This window comes from Mus pahari, chromosome 10 (genome assembly GCF_900095145.1).
Source record: "Mus pahari chromosome 10, PAHARI_EIJ_v1.1, whole genome shotgun sequence".
NCBI classification, from domain to species: domain Eukaryota; kingdom Metazoa; phylum Chordata; class Mammalia; order Rodentia; family Muridae; genus Mus; species Mus pahari.
Genome location: NC_034599.1, coordinates 44,139,506 through 44,158,046, shown reverse-complemented (window position 1 = coordinate 44,158,046; position 18,541 = coordinate 44,139,506). Strand labels below are relative to the sequence as shown.

The window sequence follows — 18,541 nt, the reverse complement described above, 5'->3', positions numbered from 1 at the left end:
GCAGATTCAAAGCAGCCCTCAATCTGATCCATGCAGCAGACAGTGAGAAGCCTCTGGAGCCAGTGCACTGCAAGGACTCAGGACAGTGCCAGGTGACAAACCCCCCATCTTTCAGGGATCAGAGGGGTTCACAACAGGTGGGAGGATAGGAAGTGAGCCTAATAAGAATGGGGAAACAAGACAAACTATTTAAGAAATCTGCTTGTTACCTTTCCTTGGATGTGAGGTCAGAAATCGGGCAGTGCACCGAGGGAAGTGGTAATGTCACGTGCTCAGCACTTCCAGACAGACAGCTTTCAGAGGCGGGTTTTGTACTGGCAAATTCAATAACGTATTTCAACATGTCGGGGAGTGGGAACCGAGATGGGCCCGAGCCGTACTTCACATACCTAAGAGGCAAAGACACTGGAACACTACTGCCCAAGTCTGCTATGCATTGCAATAACTGCTGATAAAGACTTACCATGCAGAGTTGCTAATAGCCAGCTATAATCCTAGTAGCTCAGGAGGCTGAAGTAGAAGGCCACAAAAAGTTTGAGGCCGGCCTGGGTTACACAGTAAGTATGGGGCAAGCTAGTGACAGCCTATCTCAATATAACAACAACATCCCATATTATTCCTAGAGGCATATACCACTGAATTGGTTACTCAATCTATAGGGTTAAAAACTAAAAAAGGCTTTAGCCATGAAAGCACACACATATAATAAATAAATAAATAAATAAATAAATAGATCTTAAAAAAAAAAAAAAAAACATAACAACAACAAAAAAACCAGCAACAGTAGTATTACACTAAGGAAAGTACTTCCAAAGTCTCAGTGATTCTCGGTTACATTAAGTTCCCTAAAAATAACAGACAAAGGCACTTGCCACCAAGCCTAAGTTTGATCCCCAGAATCCACAAAAAGATAGAAAGAGAAAAGTGATTCTGTGGGTTGTTACCTGACCATTATATGCATACAGGAGCACACATGTTCATCCCCACTCCCCTTTCCCTAATCCCCCCGGCCCTATTCTCTTACCCAATCCCTACACGCAGCAAATAATGTTAAATGTTAATATTGGATCTGGGTAAAGCTTGTGTCCCTTGGAGTAATTAACGACCTAGCAGTAGACCCGTGAGGTAGGACAGAGAATGTTAATAGATGAAACAGTTAAGAGCACCAGCTGTGGGCTGGAGTGATGGCTCAGTGGTTAAGAGCACTGACAGTTTTCCCAGAGGTCCTGAGTTCAATTCCCAGCAATCACATGGTGGTTCAGAACCATCTGTAATAGGATATGATGCCCTCTTATGGTGTGTCTGAGTACAGCAACAGGGTACTCATATACATAAATAAACCTTAAGGAAAAAAAAAAAAAAAAAAAAAAAGCACCAGCTGCTCCTCCAGAGGACCCTGGTTCAATTCCCAGGACCCACATGGTGGCTCCCCAACTGTAAATCCAGTTACAGAAGCTCAGATACTCTCACAGACAGACACACATACATGTAGCCAGAAAGAAAAGAACACTTCCAAGCCGGGCGTGGTGGTGCATGTCTTTAATCCCAGCACTTGGGAGGCAGAGGCAGGTGGATTTCTGAGTTCAAGGCCAGCCTGGTCTACAAAGTGAGTTCCAGGACAGCCAGGGCTATGCAGAGAAACCCTGTCTCAAAAAAAAAAAAAAAAAACCACTTCCAAAAATGCACAGGGAATAAAAAAAAAAAAAGTAGTTGAAGAGGAAAAGAGGAAGCCACCGACAGTGTATGATCTCCTTTGTAAATGTTAAACTAACAGATCTATCTGGAAAGCGCTGAGTCTGCCAGAAGAACTCAGCACACAGGAGGACCTCGTCCTGGTCTCAGTCAGCACCACCCCCATTCAACACTTCACAAGCCCATTTTCCCCAAGTGAAACTGCCAGACCCCAACCCTTGGGGAAGTGGAGACAGGCGAACAGAAGTTCAAGGTCATCCTACAGAAAACTGTCTCAAAAAACCAAAGAGGACAAGTGACTGACAGCACTGCTTCTCAAGTTCATTTAGTCAGACAGCAGGAGGGCAGGGGAGAGAGACTGCCAGACCGTCATAGTATGTCCCGAGCCCCTCATTCCTCAGGACCACTCACCCACAGGCACTAGCTGGCCTTGAAGATTCCTTTACACTTACAAAGAGGGTATTGCCTTTTTTACAAACCAGTTATTAATCATGCTCTGGACTTTTAGATATACTCTCTAATCTTAATAGTTGCTCTATGTTCCAAAGCATGACACGATCCAGAGGACTCACCTTTCTAACTTCTGCTGCAGAACTTGTATTTCCTCCTTCAACTTCCGAATGCTCTCTCTCTTACTTCGGATAAGCTCTTTGCTCTTATACATGTACCTAAGCAAATGATAACCACGTGCAAAAGTGACATCAGCGCAAAAGTGACATCAGCAGCTATCAATGGCAAGACCTCAGTGAAGACCTCACACAGGCAGTTATCCAATAACCAATATTACATTTTAATTTTCCTTTATTTTGGGGGTTTTTGGCTGGAGACAGAATCTTAAAGCTCAGAGTAGTCTCCAACTCTCCCTGTAGTGGAGGATGCCCTTGCATTTCTGGCTAAGTTACAAACCCACCTGAGAACACTGCTGTGGATCACACTCAGGTCAGCAAGGAGGCAAGGATGGATGCCCATTCTCACCACTATCACTAAATGCTTTCCTAAAGGTGAAGCCAGTACAGTGCGGAACAAGTCCAAGAAACAAAAGGTGGGAGACAGCAGCAAAGGACGAAGAGCTGTTCTTCAGCTACTGCTCACAGCAGCCACAAGCCCTAGCCAAGGTGGTGAGTTTACTCCAACCTGAAGATACAATGTCAATTTAATAACCAGTACAACCAACTTTATTTCCATCTGCTCACAGAGAAAAGAGTAAAAATTTAAAAACTCAGTATTTTAAAAGTTTGATTTATCTAATGATGGAAGGGCTGTACACCAAATTGTAAAACATCACCAAGAGAAATAAAGATGTAAAAACAAAATGGTAGTAGCTATTATGCTTAGAAGAAAAAGATCACACTCTAAGATGTCATTTCTCCCCAGACTGAACGACAGATGGGGCACAATCCAACGGAGTGTCCCTTATTTTGGCAGAAACTGGCAAGTCACTAAAATTTCCATGGAAATGCAAGGAGCCAAAAGGAAAATCATTTTGAAGCTAAAGCCACTGGAGAGTGTATATTCTTGTCAAATTAAATAAAATAAAAAAAATAAACAAATTAAAAACTGTCTAAAGTTCCAAGGGGTGTGGGCATGAGCTCTGAGATCGACTCGCTTCCTTGCTAATATTGGGTTTTTTCTCTTATTCCCTCCCCCTTCTCTTCCTGTCCCCTCCTTTAAATTACAATTGGGTCCTTCTTAGAAAAGTTTTCAGAAAATGAATTTTCCAGGTGGTGGCTGGAGAATGAGAGCTTTTTAAAAAAATGTCAAAGTTAGAGAAAGTTATGTTCCCCTATCTGGATGTAAAACAGGAACCTACGCATAATTAAAAACTCAGTTGATATTCCGGTGGGTTTCTGTACATACAGTTTTACCATGACAGTATAAACTAGTACCTGCCTTGCATTCTTCACTTTATTGGTATACAGTGTCCATGGAGATGAGATTTATGTTCTGAGTCCAGACATATGCCTAGCTATGTCAGTGACAGTACTCTGACATTCTCAAGTGTTAGGTGATCTCCACACATAACTACGTAGCTCACAGTCACTTCTGTTGTGTTTAATATCACAAAGTCATGAACCAATACTCACCTATCCATATAGATAATCTGAGGAAATTCCAGCTTATTATGAATTTTTTCAGGCTGCCCAAGAGACTGATTAAACTCAAACCTGGAGAGTTCAAAGGTCAACACTGGAGGCAGCTTTGTAAACCAACGCTGCCAAGGAAAAAACATAGGGGAAAGAGAAGTTAATGTCAGGAAATATCAGCCACATTAAAATACCTTTCACCAAAATTCTTTTGATATGAAATTTATATCCAAGACAACTAAGTATTATACAGCATTTTATCTCACATACTATCTAAATACTTAGAATTATACTTGAACAGTATGACTAAAGCCTCTAAATTTACTACTAGCATTGCGTTCAACTATCACTTTTAGAAATAACCACCACGAATACAAGAACTGATCATGCGCTAATGCAAATCATTCCCTAAAAGTCATCAGAATTTAAGATGTTCAGATCTTACAACAGAGTAATTAGGGGGTAATTGCACCCAATAATCATCTAAAAAGACAAACACTATAAATATATTATGTACTGTTTATTTACAGGTAGCCACAGTTTTAAGTCCTGTTTACAAATAACAATTTAAAACAGTCTCATGTTTCTGAGGAAAATAATCTCTGACTTCCAGACAGAAGTTTCTGAAAAGCCAGCCAGGCCAGTGAACCCACAATGGCACCCAGAGTTTGAGAGCAGAACAACTGCTCCCTAAAATGAAAAGAAGGCACGAGGTGGACACCGAGCACGGCTGAGGGAAGAAAGCCTGCGCTAGCAGAAGCTTTGCTCACCACCAGAGGCACCCACGGGTGGCTGCTGGCCCCAGGGGCGACCGACTCCCCCACAGCTGAGTCTTTTTATCTTTGTTGTTTGCTTCTTGAGACAGGATCTCACTCACTAGACAGCCAATGCTGGCCTTGAACTTGTAACAATCCCAATTAATCAGTCTCTTAAGTGATAGAATTACAAGCATGAACCTTGTCTGGCTCTTCTTGGTTAAATCTAATAAAACAAGCATAAGGACTCTTGCTAGGGTTTATGTTACGCACGGGTGTTCACTGATTCCTGCTTAACTGGAATGCTGAGGTAGTAATTACCCTTGCATTATTATGTTCTTCCCAATCCATCAAAACCCAAGAATCCCACATAAATAAATTAAAATTAAACTTTAAAATGTAAAAAGCAGAGGCGGAATTTACAAACTGAGAACAATAAATACTGTACTAGGGAAAATATTCTACATGGCATATCATAAGAGTTAATCACTTTTACCTCCGAAAATATGGAGGCAGTGCATTCTCCCTGCTCAGGTACATGTAGGCTTCAACAGAAAGGGAGAAACATGATCATACTGAAATCATATCAGGAGCAGAACAAGGCCTTACATGTGTAACTCAGGATTCACACCAACTGCTTAGAAATGGGAGACAGATTCAAGATCTGCTCAGCCTGTGGCGACCTAATTCGTGAACTGGTTTGCCTAAGTTCAGCCTACTTAATTGGCTCTGTCACTGGTAGGACACACCTCACCTCTTGCCCATACTTCACCGAACGATCCGAAGGAAGCAGCGCGATGTCACCTTCCACCATGGCCCCTTCCAAACATTCGTCTAAGTTGTGGTAACCATTTACCTGAAGAGGATACTGGCCGAAGGTCTCGTTGTTACAAAAGGGCTTTCCTAGGCAAAGAGGGGGTTGTTAAGCTTCACTACCACCACTTAAAGTCTATTTCTCTAGCGCCACTGAGACACCACTGTTAGGACTCAGTAGTCTCTGAGAAGTGGAGAAAACCACACTGGAGGTTACGTAACCTCCACTGACCTACTGGACCCGGGCCTGTGAACGCTGCAAGTTGCAAGCCCAAGGCACATGCCTCCACATCAAACCCATCACGAGAGTCCTAGCTGGAATAAAACTACACAAGATGCACAAGAGTGGCAGCGGCCTGTGTCACGTTAACTATGTGTGCTGGGGTGTGGCCAGTGAATTCCAGACCTAGGGGTTATTACAAACAAATTACCTTCTTCAAAACATACATTTCAATATGGAAACAAATATGGACACAGCGCTGAACACCTGCAGTCCTGGTCCATGAAAGGCTTACTACTGAGAATAAAGGATATGTTCAACTACACAGCAAGACCTTGTCCCCCACCCCCAAAATCAATAACACAAGATATTCCAAGGGGAAAAGAATAAGGGAGGAAGTGAAGCTCACAGTTACTGAAATGAGACTTGCCAACAGTCATACAAGAACCTGGAGGGTGAGTGGACACTTCTGACTCAATATGGGCAGTCCTGGGTTGCTTTCTCTGAGGGAAGGGATTTCAATATTGACTAAAACAAACTCTGAGGTTAAGTGTTCTAGGTCAGCCCTGGAGCCTTTGTGTGTGGGGTTTACTAACCCACGTAGGCACAGGGAGGAAGTCGGCTTGGGGATCTTCCTCAATCACTTCTCCATCTCTTGGGGTGGTGGGCAGTCTCACAAAACGTAAAATGGGACTTTGCTGGGTAGTTTCATGTCAACTGGATACAAGCTAGAGTTATCTGAAAGGAGGGAACCTTAATTAAGAATCTGCACCCATTAAAATCTGGCTGTTGAGGGGCTGGTGAGATGGCTCAGCGGTTAAGAGCATTGACTGCTCTTCCGAAGGTCCTGAATTCAGAAACCAACAACATGATGGCTCACAACCATCCTTAATGAGATCTGATGTCCTCTTCTGGGGTGTCTGAAGACAACTATAGTGTACTTACATATAATAAATAAATAAATCTTAAAAAAAAAAAAAAAAAGAGAGAGATCTGGCTGTTGAGAATTGTCTTAATTAGTGATTGACAGGTGAGGGCCCAGCCCACTGTGGACAGTGCCATTCTTAGGCTGGTGGTCCTGGGTTCCATAAGAAAGCAGGCTGAGCAAGCCATGGGAGCAGGTCGGTAGTAAATAGCACCCTTCCCTGGCCTGCTTCCATCAGTTCCTGTCTCTATCTGGCAGAGGCGTATTTCACATACCGATGGACCTGACTGCCAGGTTCTCCTGATGGCATGCCCTGCCCACTACCATGACCCTCTCCAGCCCCGTCTAGGCTGCGCTTTCCTATATGATCCACCATTCTGGCTACCTGCTACTCCCTTTTGGGCCTCTGGACTACTGCAGCTGGCTCCCTTCTCCTTTCCTCTTCTCCCTACATCCATGGCTCAGGTCACAGCCACTCTGGCCTCTCTCAGATGTCTCAGATTGCCTCTGACAATGCTCTCCCACAATGAACACAATGTCTTTTCCTTTGTAATTATTTTTTTCACTCACTAGCCCTGCTTTAGTTCCTGCCCTGATTTTCTTCAATGATGGACTGTGATGTGGAAGTATAAGCCAAATACATCCTTTGCACTCCAACTTGGTTTTGGTCATGGTATTTTGTCATCATAGCAATAATAACCCTAAATAAGAAAAGGATGTTTTTAAATAAATTGAGAATTTAAATATTTAAAAATGCTCATTCTTTGGAGAAATTGTGTGTGGCGATTTAGATTTATGTCTCTGACAGGCTCAGATGTGTGAATGCCTCATGCCCAGATTGAAGGCTTAGGAGGTATGTATGGCCTTAGAGGAGAAGGATGTCACCTGGGGTGGCCTTATGGAGTTCACAGCTTCACCTGACCTTCAGTTTGCTCTCTCCTCTCTCAGCTTCCTGCTCCTGCCCCATACCTGCTGAGTGCTGCCATGACTCCGCACCATTGCCCCCTGGAACAGTAGCTAAAATTACACTTGACAATTGCTTTTGGTCATGGTGTTTTACCCAACAGAAAAGCACCTAACGCAGAAGTTCATGTCAGAATTACTCTCTGGATGGCCTGAGGTGATCAAGAACCTGACCCTGCCAATTTTTTGGAGGAAAGTGGAAGATTTTGGAACTAAAGTGTTGAATGCTGTAGGCAGAGCTTAAAGGAGTGTTCTAATAGGAGTCAAGACTAACAGCACTCAGAGGCCAGTCTGGTGATATTCTGGCCACCTTCTGCCTTTGCACGATGAACTTGCCTGAGGCAAACTTTAAAACAAGACTGGTTTCTTTGGCATAGAAAATTTCAAGACTACATAATGTTGAGAATGTGGCATAGTTATTATTACTAATGCTTCCACAGGTCTATCATGAAAAAAAAATGGGGCAGAAAAAAGTACAAAATGTACAGTTTTGAGAGAAAAGAACACCAGGAAGTTTATTGTTACAGCCAAAAACACACTCAGGAAGAATGGCTGTAACTGTTAGGAGGTTCAGAGCTTTAAGGAGAGGCTGCTCTGTGCCCGAACAAATGAAGGGCTTCCTCAGGGCAAAACCATACACAGCAAGTTTCCAATTTGTAACACAGAACTCCTATGCAGCAACAAGAATAAAAGCTTCTGCTGCCAGCCGTGGTGGTGGCACACGCCTTTAATCCCAGTACCCAGAAGGCAAAGGCAGGCGGATTTCTGAGTTCAAGGCCAGCCTGGTCTACAAAAAAAAAAAAAAAAAAAAAAAAAAGCTGCTAACGTGAATCAAGAAAGCAAGGATCCATTGCAAGCAGGCAGCCAAAGTTGGCAATGTCTGTTATCCATGTGGTGCTGACTTAAGAGACGTAAGCCATTTATATGTTCAGCATATATAACCTGCCTTTTGATTTTATAGGGAGTATAATTAAGAGATTGCCTTGAGTCTCAGAAGAGACTTTGGACTTTTAAATAGAAAATTGTCAAAGACTACAGAAGACTTTTGAAGTTAAAATAAATAGTCTACATTACGATATGGCCTCAAACCTATTGGGGCCAGGGAGTGGGATACTATAGTTTAAATGAGAAATGTTTCTCATGGTCTCCTATTTGAACCCTTCCTGTCCAGGAAGTAGCCTTGTTAATGGAGGTAGGTATGTCACTGGGAGGCTGACTGTACGAGTTCACAGCTTTGCCCTGCTCCCTGCTTGCTCTGGCTGTTTCATGTTTACAGTTAAAGATGTCACCTCTCAGTTTCCTGCCAGCTGCCTGCTGCCATTTTGTTCTCACCATCATGGATTCTAACCCTCTAGCCCCAGAAGCTATAATACTTTCATCAGTAGATTTCCATAGTCATGATATTTTATCTCAGCAACAGAGTAGTAGCTACTACTACACATGGTACTGGGCTATATCTAACATCCATCCATCCATCCATCCAAATATGAAAACTATAGCTGTTGGTGTAGCAGTTAAGAATGCACCCTGAGTTCTGGGTTCAAGTCCTAGTAACAAAAATGAACACATATAGTAAAAAATATAAGGGCCAGTGGTGGCACATAGCTGTAATCACATGAGAATGAGGCTGATATGGGGAAAAGCTGGCCATAGGTTCACAAGTTGCTGAAACCACAGAGGTTTCGATACTATTCTATTTGTACATAGTCAAAATCCTGACACTAAAAAAATAAAAACTATGTGCTTAGCCAACAGTTTAAATATTCAGAGAGTAGATAAGCATTTCTGGCAGTTTGATTCTACAGAACCTGAGATTAGATGGTCGATCAGGAAAAGCAATATAGAAAATTAAGTAGGATCACTGCTATCAACACAGATATTACTCAATTTAACACAACAGTTCTAGGACAAAAACTGTGCCCACTGTACAGATCTAGAGACTAAGGACTCAGACCGTGTGCCCATAGTCACAGGGAGAAAAGTCAGAGAGTAAGTCTTCGGTTTCTTGGGCTTTCAAGTCTACCCTGTCTTCCTGCAACACTGAAGCCATGAGAACCAGTCGCAGGTGACAACAAACACACAGGACAAACAAAGACCTTACCTTCTCGGACCCCTTCTGTCAGGAAAGTACCGTAGAATAGCTGCACCATGGGATTCTCAGATTTATTCCTGAGATGGCTGCTATTTTAAAAGAGACGAGACAGTTCTGTCAGTCAAATCAAATACATGCCCATAAAACCCAAGCAGCATTCAGAAAGAACTGAGAAACCCATTTATTCTCATCACCACACTGTCACATGGTAGGTATCTGAGTTTCTAAGGAAGCAAAGATGTAGTTCAGCTCAGACCTGACTGACAGGAAGATGCCTGGCACTGTGTTGGGGAGGCAATGTGTGAACCCTGACCTTGGGGTCACACTTGGTGACAAATGTGTGTATATACATTTGCTATATAGACAGTCTGCCAGATTACATGTATGTATATACATACATGTATGTATATACAAGGTAGAGAACAGCACAGTAGTGAAAAATGGACCCCCCCCCAGAGTTTTACAAGTAAATGCTTACAAATTTCCTCAATAGCAAGCAAATGTTCGTTTCCTAAAGCTCACCTTACACTGTAGTTAAGTGTTTTAAGTTCCCTCGTCTTACATTGTAGTTATGTGTTTAAGTTCCCAGTTGCAAAACTATTTCATGGTACTACTTTATTCTCCAACTTCAGACTTAAAACTATTTAGAAAAGCGGGTTCTTGGCAGCCATACACAGATGACACAGGTCCTGTGTCCATGGCTAGGATGACTGACCCACATGCTCAGTGAATGCTAAGCAGATGTCACAGGTGAGTGACAGTAAATATAATGGTTCCATACCATACACCATGTCCACATTTAGGAGCCCTTTACCCACTTTTAATTACATCTTACAACCAGGCAGTTCAGGTTCAGAGAAACAAAGGTCGAGGGGACAGTCTAGATCTCTAGAGGAAAAGCCAAAACAGGGCTCAGTGGCCACCAAGAGGTTTGGCAAACACTGGCAGTTTCTACTTTAGAAGAGTGATTTCGCCCACCAGTGTTCTCGGCGGCCACTATGAGTCGGGAGGACGTGCAGACAAACCCTCAGCACTCACTTAACATCAACAGCAAGCTGGAACGCATCCTCCAGCCAGTCCAGGAGCTTGTGTGTGAATTCACTCACATCTTGCTACAAGAGAGGCACAAATTGCAGTAAGTTAGATACAATACTGTACTTAAGGAAACAAAGGTCTGCTTTTAAAGTCCACAAATAAATATGCTACTCCTATGACATAATCTCCCTTTTAAGAGGCAAACTTGCAAGACATAGGAACAGGGAGCTCAATGACATTGGTGTGATGTGACTAAGCTAGGCCAGGAAGGAAGTGGAACTCTACAGGGTTGGCCACATCTGTGTGTTACAAAAACAAAACAAAACAAAACAAACAAATCAAAGAAATTTCTAATTAGACATTTTTGAAAAGGTGTCTTAAAAGGAACAGAGTCCACTAGGGTACTGTGAGAAGTGACAGAGAAAGGCAATTTTTTTACAAACTGTTTTGAGAATGCTAGTTAGCTATGTAGCCATGTAATAGTGTGGGTTTCACACTGTGAAGGCCAAAGCTGGTGCAACAGCAACAGCTCTGAGTTCAGTAGCAGGTGGAGAAGGAAGGGGAAGATTCCACGACTAAAAGAGAAAAGCTGCCGAACTCAGCTCCAGCAGGGTGGGAAAGAGGATTTTTATCTATCCCAGAATGACGTTACAGCCTGCAATCCCAGATTCAGGAGGCTGAGGCTGGAAGACCTGGTGTTCAACAATCACCTGGGTTCAATACTGAGACGTGCCTTAAAATCCAAACCAAATCAAGATTTCTACCTGGGCCATCAGACACACGACTTGACTCTTCTCAATTATCCTTCAGTATGGCTCACTGGGTTTACTTTTCAAATTTGTTCCTGCTTCAAAAACCTCTGCTGGGATTAAGGCGAGAGCCATCCTCCCCACTTATGCTCTTCCTCTGACTTCTGCCTCCTTCAGTGCCAGTGCCCCATGCACCTCTCTCTCCCTTGTGCACACAGACTGCCAGTGCCCTGTGCACCTCTCACCCATGCACAAACATACCTGCTCTTTAACTACACCTTCTGAGAGTGAAATAAAGGGCAGATAAAGGCAGTCATCTTGCCTTTGTTCAGAGCTTGTCATACAGTAACAATTCAAATAGTGGTACCTCACTAGCAAAGAGTGGCTCAGACACTGGCCTTTGAAATATGATAAGGGAACAAAGTACCTGCTGCTCCTCGGATGATCGGAAGGCTCCCTTCAGTAGATCCAGGGCTGCAGAAGGGTCTACAAATTTTCGATTTGATCCCAACAACAGAGCAAATAAATACTGAAGCTCTTGCATAAACATGATATTTCTTTTTTCCTAGAGAAAACAAGCCAAGATCTTATTTGAAAAGCTTGAAGGAATGAAGAAAATATTATCAACAATCACTAGTTCACAGTTACCAAGTTCTAGACCAGTGAGACTAACAGAGGGACCAGATGAGAACAGCAGGGGTAACCCTAGAACACAGGGAGCTGTGAAGCAGTCAGGGGACATGCTGAGGACAAGACACAATGTTCTGGAGTTCCTTGCAGCTGCCCACCAACCTAAGAGGATGCACTGTGGCATAGTGCCATGCAAGGGCAAGACGGATGCAGTCCAAGAAGCGCCTGGCTCTGCCTCAGCTCTCTGCTCTGCATCCCTTGACCTCGGCAGCCAAAAGCAGGAGAGAGACAGCACCCGGAGAACAGGCTCTGAGTGTCACCAACAGTGCAGCACTGAGGTTAAATAAAACAGTACCCCACTGCTCTTCCTCAGCACTGTCTCTTAAGTTTATTCCTACTTAACTGTATCTTTGCAAACCCTCACTTCTTATCCAAAGGAGGGAGAAGAGTGACTTAGCCAAGGACTATCACAGTTCCCACACTCGGCCCAGCAACACAGAGACTGCCTCAGTGCCAACTTACAGTGTGACTTCGACAGTTTTCAAGGATGTTCTGTGGCAGGCTATAACTGAGAACAAGTCTTCGAAATTCAGGCAACTGAAAGAGAGACTGAAAGAAAGAAATTTATTCTCAACTACTTTCAACTGTTGAGGCCTGCTCCTTTGATTGTAACTGTAGCCATTTTGTATTCAGTCTCCATTTTGCACCTAAGGTGGAACTTAGTACAGGTCCTCAGCCTCTGCTTCCCAGAAGGAACTATCCATAGCTGACACCACGAACTTCTCCTAAAAGGCCAAAGCACTATGGTTGTATTACTTATGCTGCTAGCTCAGTCCTCTGAAACTCCCCTGTTCACCACCCAGCAACCAGCCCTCTTACCTCACTTAGGACCAATCAGCTTAAAAGTCAGCCGAAATGTACAACTGCCTCCACCCTCGCCTGACAGTTCGTATGGTTTGTGTGACGTCTCCTGAACTCCAACAAAAACAATTGCAGTTTTGTTTTTTAAATTATCTAACAGGGTCTTACTAGATAATTTAGGTTGGCCTTGTACTCCTTATGTAGCCAAGGCTGGCCTTAAATTCCTGATCCTCCTGCCTCAGACTCCCGACTGCTAGGATTACAGGCATGTTTAATTACAGGTGCAGTATTTCAAAGCCATGCGTGGTAGCTTGGAGTGATCCCAATACTCAGGAAGCTGAAGCTGAAGGAGTACAGTGACTGCAAGGCCATCCTGGGATCCAGTGAGGTTCAGGTCCATCACTACACTGTGAAACCCTATCTCTCTCATCATTACCTTAAAAGCATCTATACTGTCAACCTACCAATTCTACTATTATAAGGAAATGATTGGAGAGATGGCTCAGCGGTTAAGAGCACTGACTGCTCTTGCAGAGGTCCTGAGTTCAACTACCAGCAACTACACGTGGCTCAGAGCCATCTGTAATGGGATCTGATGCCTTCTCTTCTGGTGTATCAGAACACTGTACTCATAAAATAAATCAAGAAAGAAAGAAAGAAAGCCCCTGTTTAACATCTCTCACAGCAGTCAAGGTTGAGGGCATTCTGACTCTAGTGCCTGCCTGTCTGTACACACTAGAGAGCTGCAGCCTTGGACTAGCTCGCTGGCAGTCCTACTTTCCAGTTTTTTTATGACCAGTCTCACAGACCGTGGCTGATGTGGAATGCACCACAAAGCCCAGGCTGTACCTGTAGCAACCCCCTTGCCCTTGCCTCACGTGTCTTTGCTCCCGCTACACTCACTGTGCTTTAATTGTGTGCTCACTGAGGGGTTGGGAAGGCAGCACACACACATTAGGTCATCTGTATGGAAGCCTGAAGGAGTCAGTCCTCCCTTCACGCCTCTGCTTAAAAGCTACCAGCCAAGCCACCGCAGACCACCCTACAGCAGCAGCACCCCAGCTGAGTCATCACGCTGTGACAGAACACCATGACCGAAGGGCAAGATGGGGAGGAAAGGGTTTATTCAGCCCACACTTTCACAGCACTGTTGATGGACAGAAGGAGGCAGGTCAGAAACTCAAGCAAGGCAGCAACCTGGAGGGTGGAGCTGATGCAGAGGCCATGGAGGAGCAGTGCTTCCTGGCTTGCTCCCCACTACTTCATCAGCCTACTTTTTTATAGGACCCAGAACCACTAGCTCAGCGACTGCACCACCCACAAGAACTGGGCCCTCCCGCATTGTTGACTAGTAGAGAGAATGCCTTACAGCTGGATCTCATGGAAAAACTTCCTCAACTGTGGCTCCTTCCTCTCTAACGACTCTAGCTGTGTCAAGTTGACACAAAATCAGCCAGTACACCCTCCTTCACAATGCATTTGTGGCATTTATTCAACCTCATTCTGTTAGCCAAACTCCAGTAGAGTACGGGCTTTGTTTTAGCCACTGCTCTTTCCCAGGTCCTAATCAGGGCCAGGCATATAGTAAGTATTCTGACTTGAGCGGCTAGGTGATGCCACAGAACCACAGCACAGACAAGCCTGCAGGCAGGGAGAGGGAAGAACACACGAAGCTGATGGTGCTGAGGGAACGTTTTCCTTAAGTGTGTGACAGCTAGTCTTATGTCTACTTGACACACAAACTACATCAATCTAAGAGGAAGGAACTTCAGTTGAGACAATGCCTCCCTCCATAACACCCAGCTGTTAGTGAGCAATGGGGGAGGCCCAGGCCACTGTGAGTGGGGCCATCTCTGGGCGGGTGGACTGGGCTCTTATAAGAAAGCAGGCTGAGCAAGCCAAGCAGAGCAAGCCAGTAAGCAGCGCCCCTCTACAGCCTCTGCCTCAGCTCCTGCCTCCAGGTTCCAGGCCTATTTAAGTTCCTGTCCTGACTTTCATCCATAATGAACAGTGATAAAAGTGTGAGCCAAATCGTTTCCTTCCTGTGTTGGTTTGAAAAGGAATGGCCCTCAAAGACTCATGTATGGCCTTGTTGGAGGAAGTGTTACTGTGTAGGCAGGGTCTGAGGTCTTATATGCTCAAGCTAAAGCCCAGCGTGGCAGTCTCCCTCTGCTGCCTGCAGTTCAAGATGTAGAACGCTCAGCTAGCTACCTCTCCAGCACCATGTCTACCTTTGTGCCACCATGCTTTCCTCTATGATTACAGACTGAACCTCTAAACTGTGAGCCAGCCTCGATTAAATGTTTCCCTTTATGAGAGTTGCCGTGAGCATGGTGTCTCTTCACAGCAATGAAACCCTAACTAAGACACTCCCCCACTTGCTTTTTGGTCATGTGTTTTTCTATACAATAGAAACCCTAAGATAAGTTGTTCCAGGAGTAGGGGACTGCTGTGGCAGACCAGACTATGTTGTTTGGGGAGGACTGTGGAAGGGCTTCGGAACTTTGGGCTAGAAGAGCCACTGAGTGTTGAGAGTTCAGTGGGCTGTTCTGTAGGAGCTTGGAAGAATGCTGAGAGCAGTCCGGACGATGGATGCCAGACTCATGACTTTTCAGAGGGAAGCAAAGACTCTACTGGGCTTTTGTGGGAAGATTCTGTGGTTCTGGCTAGCTGGGGCCGAAGAACAGCTGTGATTAACAAGATATTGGTACTACTAACGGGAAACCTCTGCTGTGCCGGGACAAATGATGCTGGTCAGCTGGAGCTGTGAGCAGCCAGACTTGGTGCCACGGAAGGGTAGCCCAGGTGGTAGTGGTTTTGAAGGCACGACAGGGTCATGGACAGTGGCTTGGCATGTGAGAAGCCAGCAGAGGCCACACAAGAGGATACAGCCTCGTTAGCAGTAGAAGCCCCAGAACTGAAGGGGTCATGGAGAAAGGTGAGGCTTTGCACCATGAAGAGAGTCTAGGAGAAGCTTTTGGTGAAAGTGCAGCCAGTTGCAGTAGCCCCCAGCAGCCACAATTGCTCACAACTGCTGAACCATCTCTCCAGCTCCAGGAAATAGTTAATAGCCACTTCTCTCTAATGAAACCCACCCACCTGCCTGGCTTTACTTAGAACCTGAAAGTATTCTTTTCTGAACTAGAAATACATTCAGTTAATGCCTATATAATGTTGTAAACATAGGTATTTGAACTTAGCACATCTATAGCCTATTGGCAACTTCTACCACAAATTATCCCTCCCGTGTCAAACGGCAGTAAGCTACGAGCTACCTGTTTACTCCTCAAGACCTATAGATTTCACAGCCCTCCTCCCACAAGAGTGTTTTCACAGGACTGGGAATGTGACTCAGTGATAGCGTGTTTGGAGTAGATGAATATGTATGTGTGTGTACATATATGTAATTCATGCACATAGCTAGCATGGTGGTATATGCCTAAAACCCTAGCACTTGGGAGGTACAAGCAAAGGGATCACAAGTTTGAGGCCAGTCTAGGCTACATAATGAAAGTATTTTTACAGTCTTCTTTCCAGGATGCCCATCTGCCATGCTTCTACCCCAGACTACCCTGAATGGTATTCATTAACTGCTGACCCCGAACACTTAATGTATTTATATTTTAGTACTGTGCAGTTTAGACATCACAAATTCTTAGTCCAAACACACCAAAGTAACTACAACACAACAGCACTACAACAAAGACTACCTACCCAGTTCACCCAATTGATTCAACTTATACTTCACATGTTTCATTTTAGCAAACTATGAAATTATATCCAGAAGAGAACGGTTGTCTGTTAAAAACACCATACCTGAATAACAGCGCTGAACCAACACGTGTTGCCAACATTTTTCAGCCCAACTGGCCAACCATCCATTCTTCTCCAATTATTGGGATTGTGGTTTTCTCCCCAAACTTCACAGCGTTTTCTCTTTGAGCGTTTAGTTTCTGCAGAATTAGCCTCATGCGCTCTGTAGCATACCAATACCACATATCAAAAGAAAAAGGAGGAGGAGGAGGAGGAGGAGGAGGAGGAGGAGAAGGAGAAGGAGAAGGAGAAGGAGAAGGAGAAGGAGAAGAAGAGTTAAAGGAATGATTTACTATACAGACCGTGCTGGTAATTTTGAACAGATGATTCTAATATCAGGATAACCATCCACTGGACAATCAGTGTCTATAGAATAGCTCTATAGTTCTAAGTAAGTGAAAGGGAGATTTAATTACAAATTTAAGCCCTTCCACCAGAAACTATTACTTGTAAGACTCATAGTAAAAATGAGTTGAGTTCCAGGCTATTCACTCCTACCACATTAAAGGTTTACACTCAACCATGATGCCCTACCGAAGGGCTTGTACTTATCAGATATGTAGGGTCATTATTGGTTTTCCTTAGTAACTGGGAACACAACTTTGTAAACCTCTACTCAAAGACTACAGACCAGGTTAAGAGCCTCCATGTCCTTCCCTTTTCAAAGTGAACCAAGAGCCAGTGTTGGCACACACCGGGGATCCCAGCACTCTAGAGAGCGAGGGAGAAGGGTCACAGATTTCAGGCTACTCTGAGATACCCTGCATCCCCCCAAAAATAGAAAATGAGGGGGGAAAAAGAGGGAGGGGGAGGGGAAAGGGAACTGAATTGCTCCTTAAAGAAACTATCTTGGAGCAATGAAGAAACCTGAGTAGCTTTCCCAGAATACAATATGACAAAGCAACCATGAGGAACAAAGATCACAAATTAAAGCAACAACCTATTAAGATCTCTGTTGTCAGCCTGAATGTTAGGAGACTCCAGAAGACTCAAGGCAATGGCTGCCTGCAGGTCATCTTTGTTGTCGTGAGTGAGGTCTATCACTTCTGTGAGGAAGCAGAGATTGGTTCCATTAGTTCATGTCAGGAAGTAAGAAAGGCAAAGCACTTCCAACCAAATGTATCCCTAACTCTCACCAACAACTCCTCTGCACACATCTTGTTAACTGTCTCTAAGTCAAATCAACAATATAGCTAGCTGTACTGCAACCCTATCCCAACAGTTCCCAAGTAAGTGACTGAAACAATCCACCAGGGCTGGGGTAGGATCAGTGCACAGAACACTTGCTGCTTAAGCATAAAGACCTGAGTTCAGGTTCCAGCATCCATGTAAAAAAGACAGGCACAGTAAGTACATGCCTATATTCTCAGTCCTGGGGGAGAACGAAGATTCCATGGACTTGGTAGCCTGGCTGCTTAGCCAACTAGTAAGCCCCAGGTTCAGTGAACAGTCCCGTCTCAAAAAAGAAAAGAAAAAAAAAGGTAGAGCGGCTGGAGAGATAACTAAGCAATTAACAGCACCTACATGGTGGCTTACAACCAATCATAACTCAAGTCCCAGGGGGTCCAACACCCTTTTTTGGCCTCTTGAGGAGCACTAGGCAGCACTCAATGAACTGACATACACATATGCAAAACACTTATATACATAAAAATAACCAGAACTTTAAAAATAAATGAGATAAACAGAGACACCTGAAACAAAACGCTGACCTACATACATGCAATAAATAAAATAGATTAATATCCCATAAAAATCAAAACCATACTTCATGCCGGGCGTGGTTGCGCACACCTTTAATCCCAGCACTTGGGAGGCAGAGGCAGGTGGATCTCCGAGTTCGAGGCCAGCCTGGTCTACAGAGTGAGTTCCAGGACAGCCAGGGCTACACAGAGAAACCCTGTCTCGA

At 44.2% G+C, this 18,541-nt stretch overlaps 1 protein-coding gene across 5 annotated transcripts in view; it reads right to left on the bottom strand.

Annotated features, from left to right (window-relative positions):
- Nucleotides 1–18,541, bottom strand: part of Usp28 (ubiquitin specific peptidase 28) — a 51,955-nt gene that overhangs the window by 18,001 nt on the left and 15,413 nt on the right. For 3 of the 5 annotated variants that reach the window (XM_029543168.1, XM_021206586.1, XM_029543166.1), the window contains exons 4-13: nucleotides 17,573–17,678; nucleotides 16,636–16,795; nucleotides 12,481–12,567; nucleotides 11,756–11,893; nucleotides 10,583–10,656; nucleotides 9,554–9,633; nucleotides 5,286–5,434; nucleotides 3,777–3,904; nucleotides 2,265–2,360; nucleotides 210–389 (exon numbers count right to left, since the gene is read on the bottom strand). In XM_029543168.1, the coding sequence (XP_029399028.1) occupies nucleotides 210–389; nucleotides 2,265–2,360; nucleotides 3,777–3,904; nucleotides 5,286–5,434; nucleotides 9,554–9,633; nucleotides 10,583–10,656; nucleotides 11,756–11,893; nucleotides 12,481–12,567; nucleotides 16,636–16,795; nucleotides 17,573–17,678 (1,198 nt within the window). The remainder of the gene's footprint in view (nucleotides 1–209; nucleotides 390–2,264; nucleotides 2,361–3,776; nucleotides 3,905–5,285; nucleotides 5,435–9,553; nucleotides 9,634–10,582; nucleotides 10,657–11,755; nucleotides 11,894–12,480; nucleotides 12,568–16,635; nucleotides 16,796–17,572; nucleotides 17,679–18,541) is intronic. The other 2 variants (XM_021206587.2, XM_029543167.1) reach the window with 1 other exon arrangement.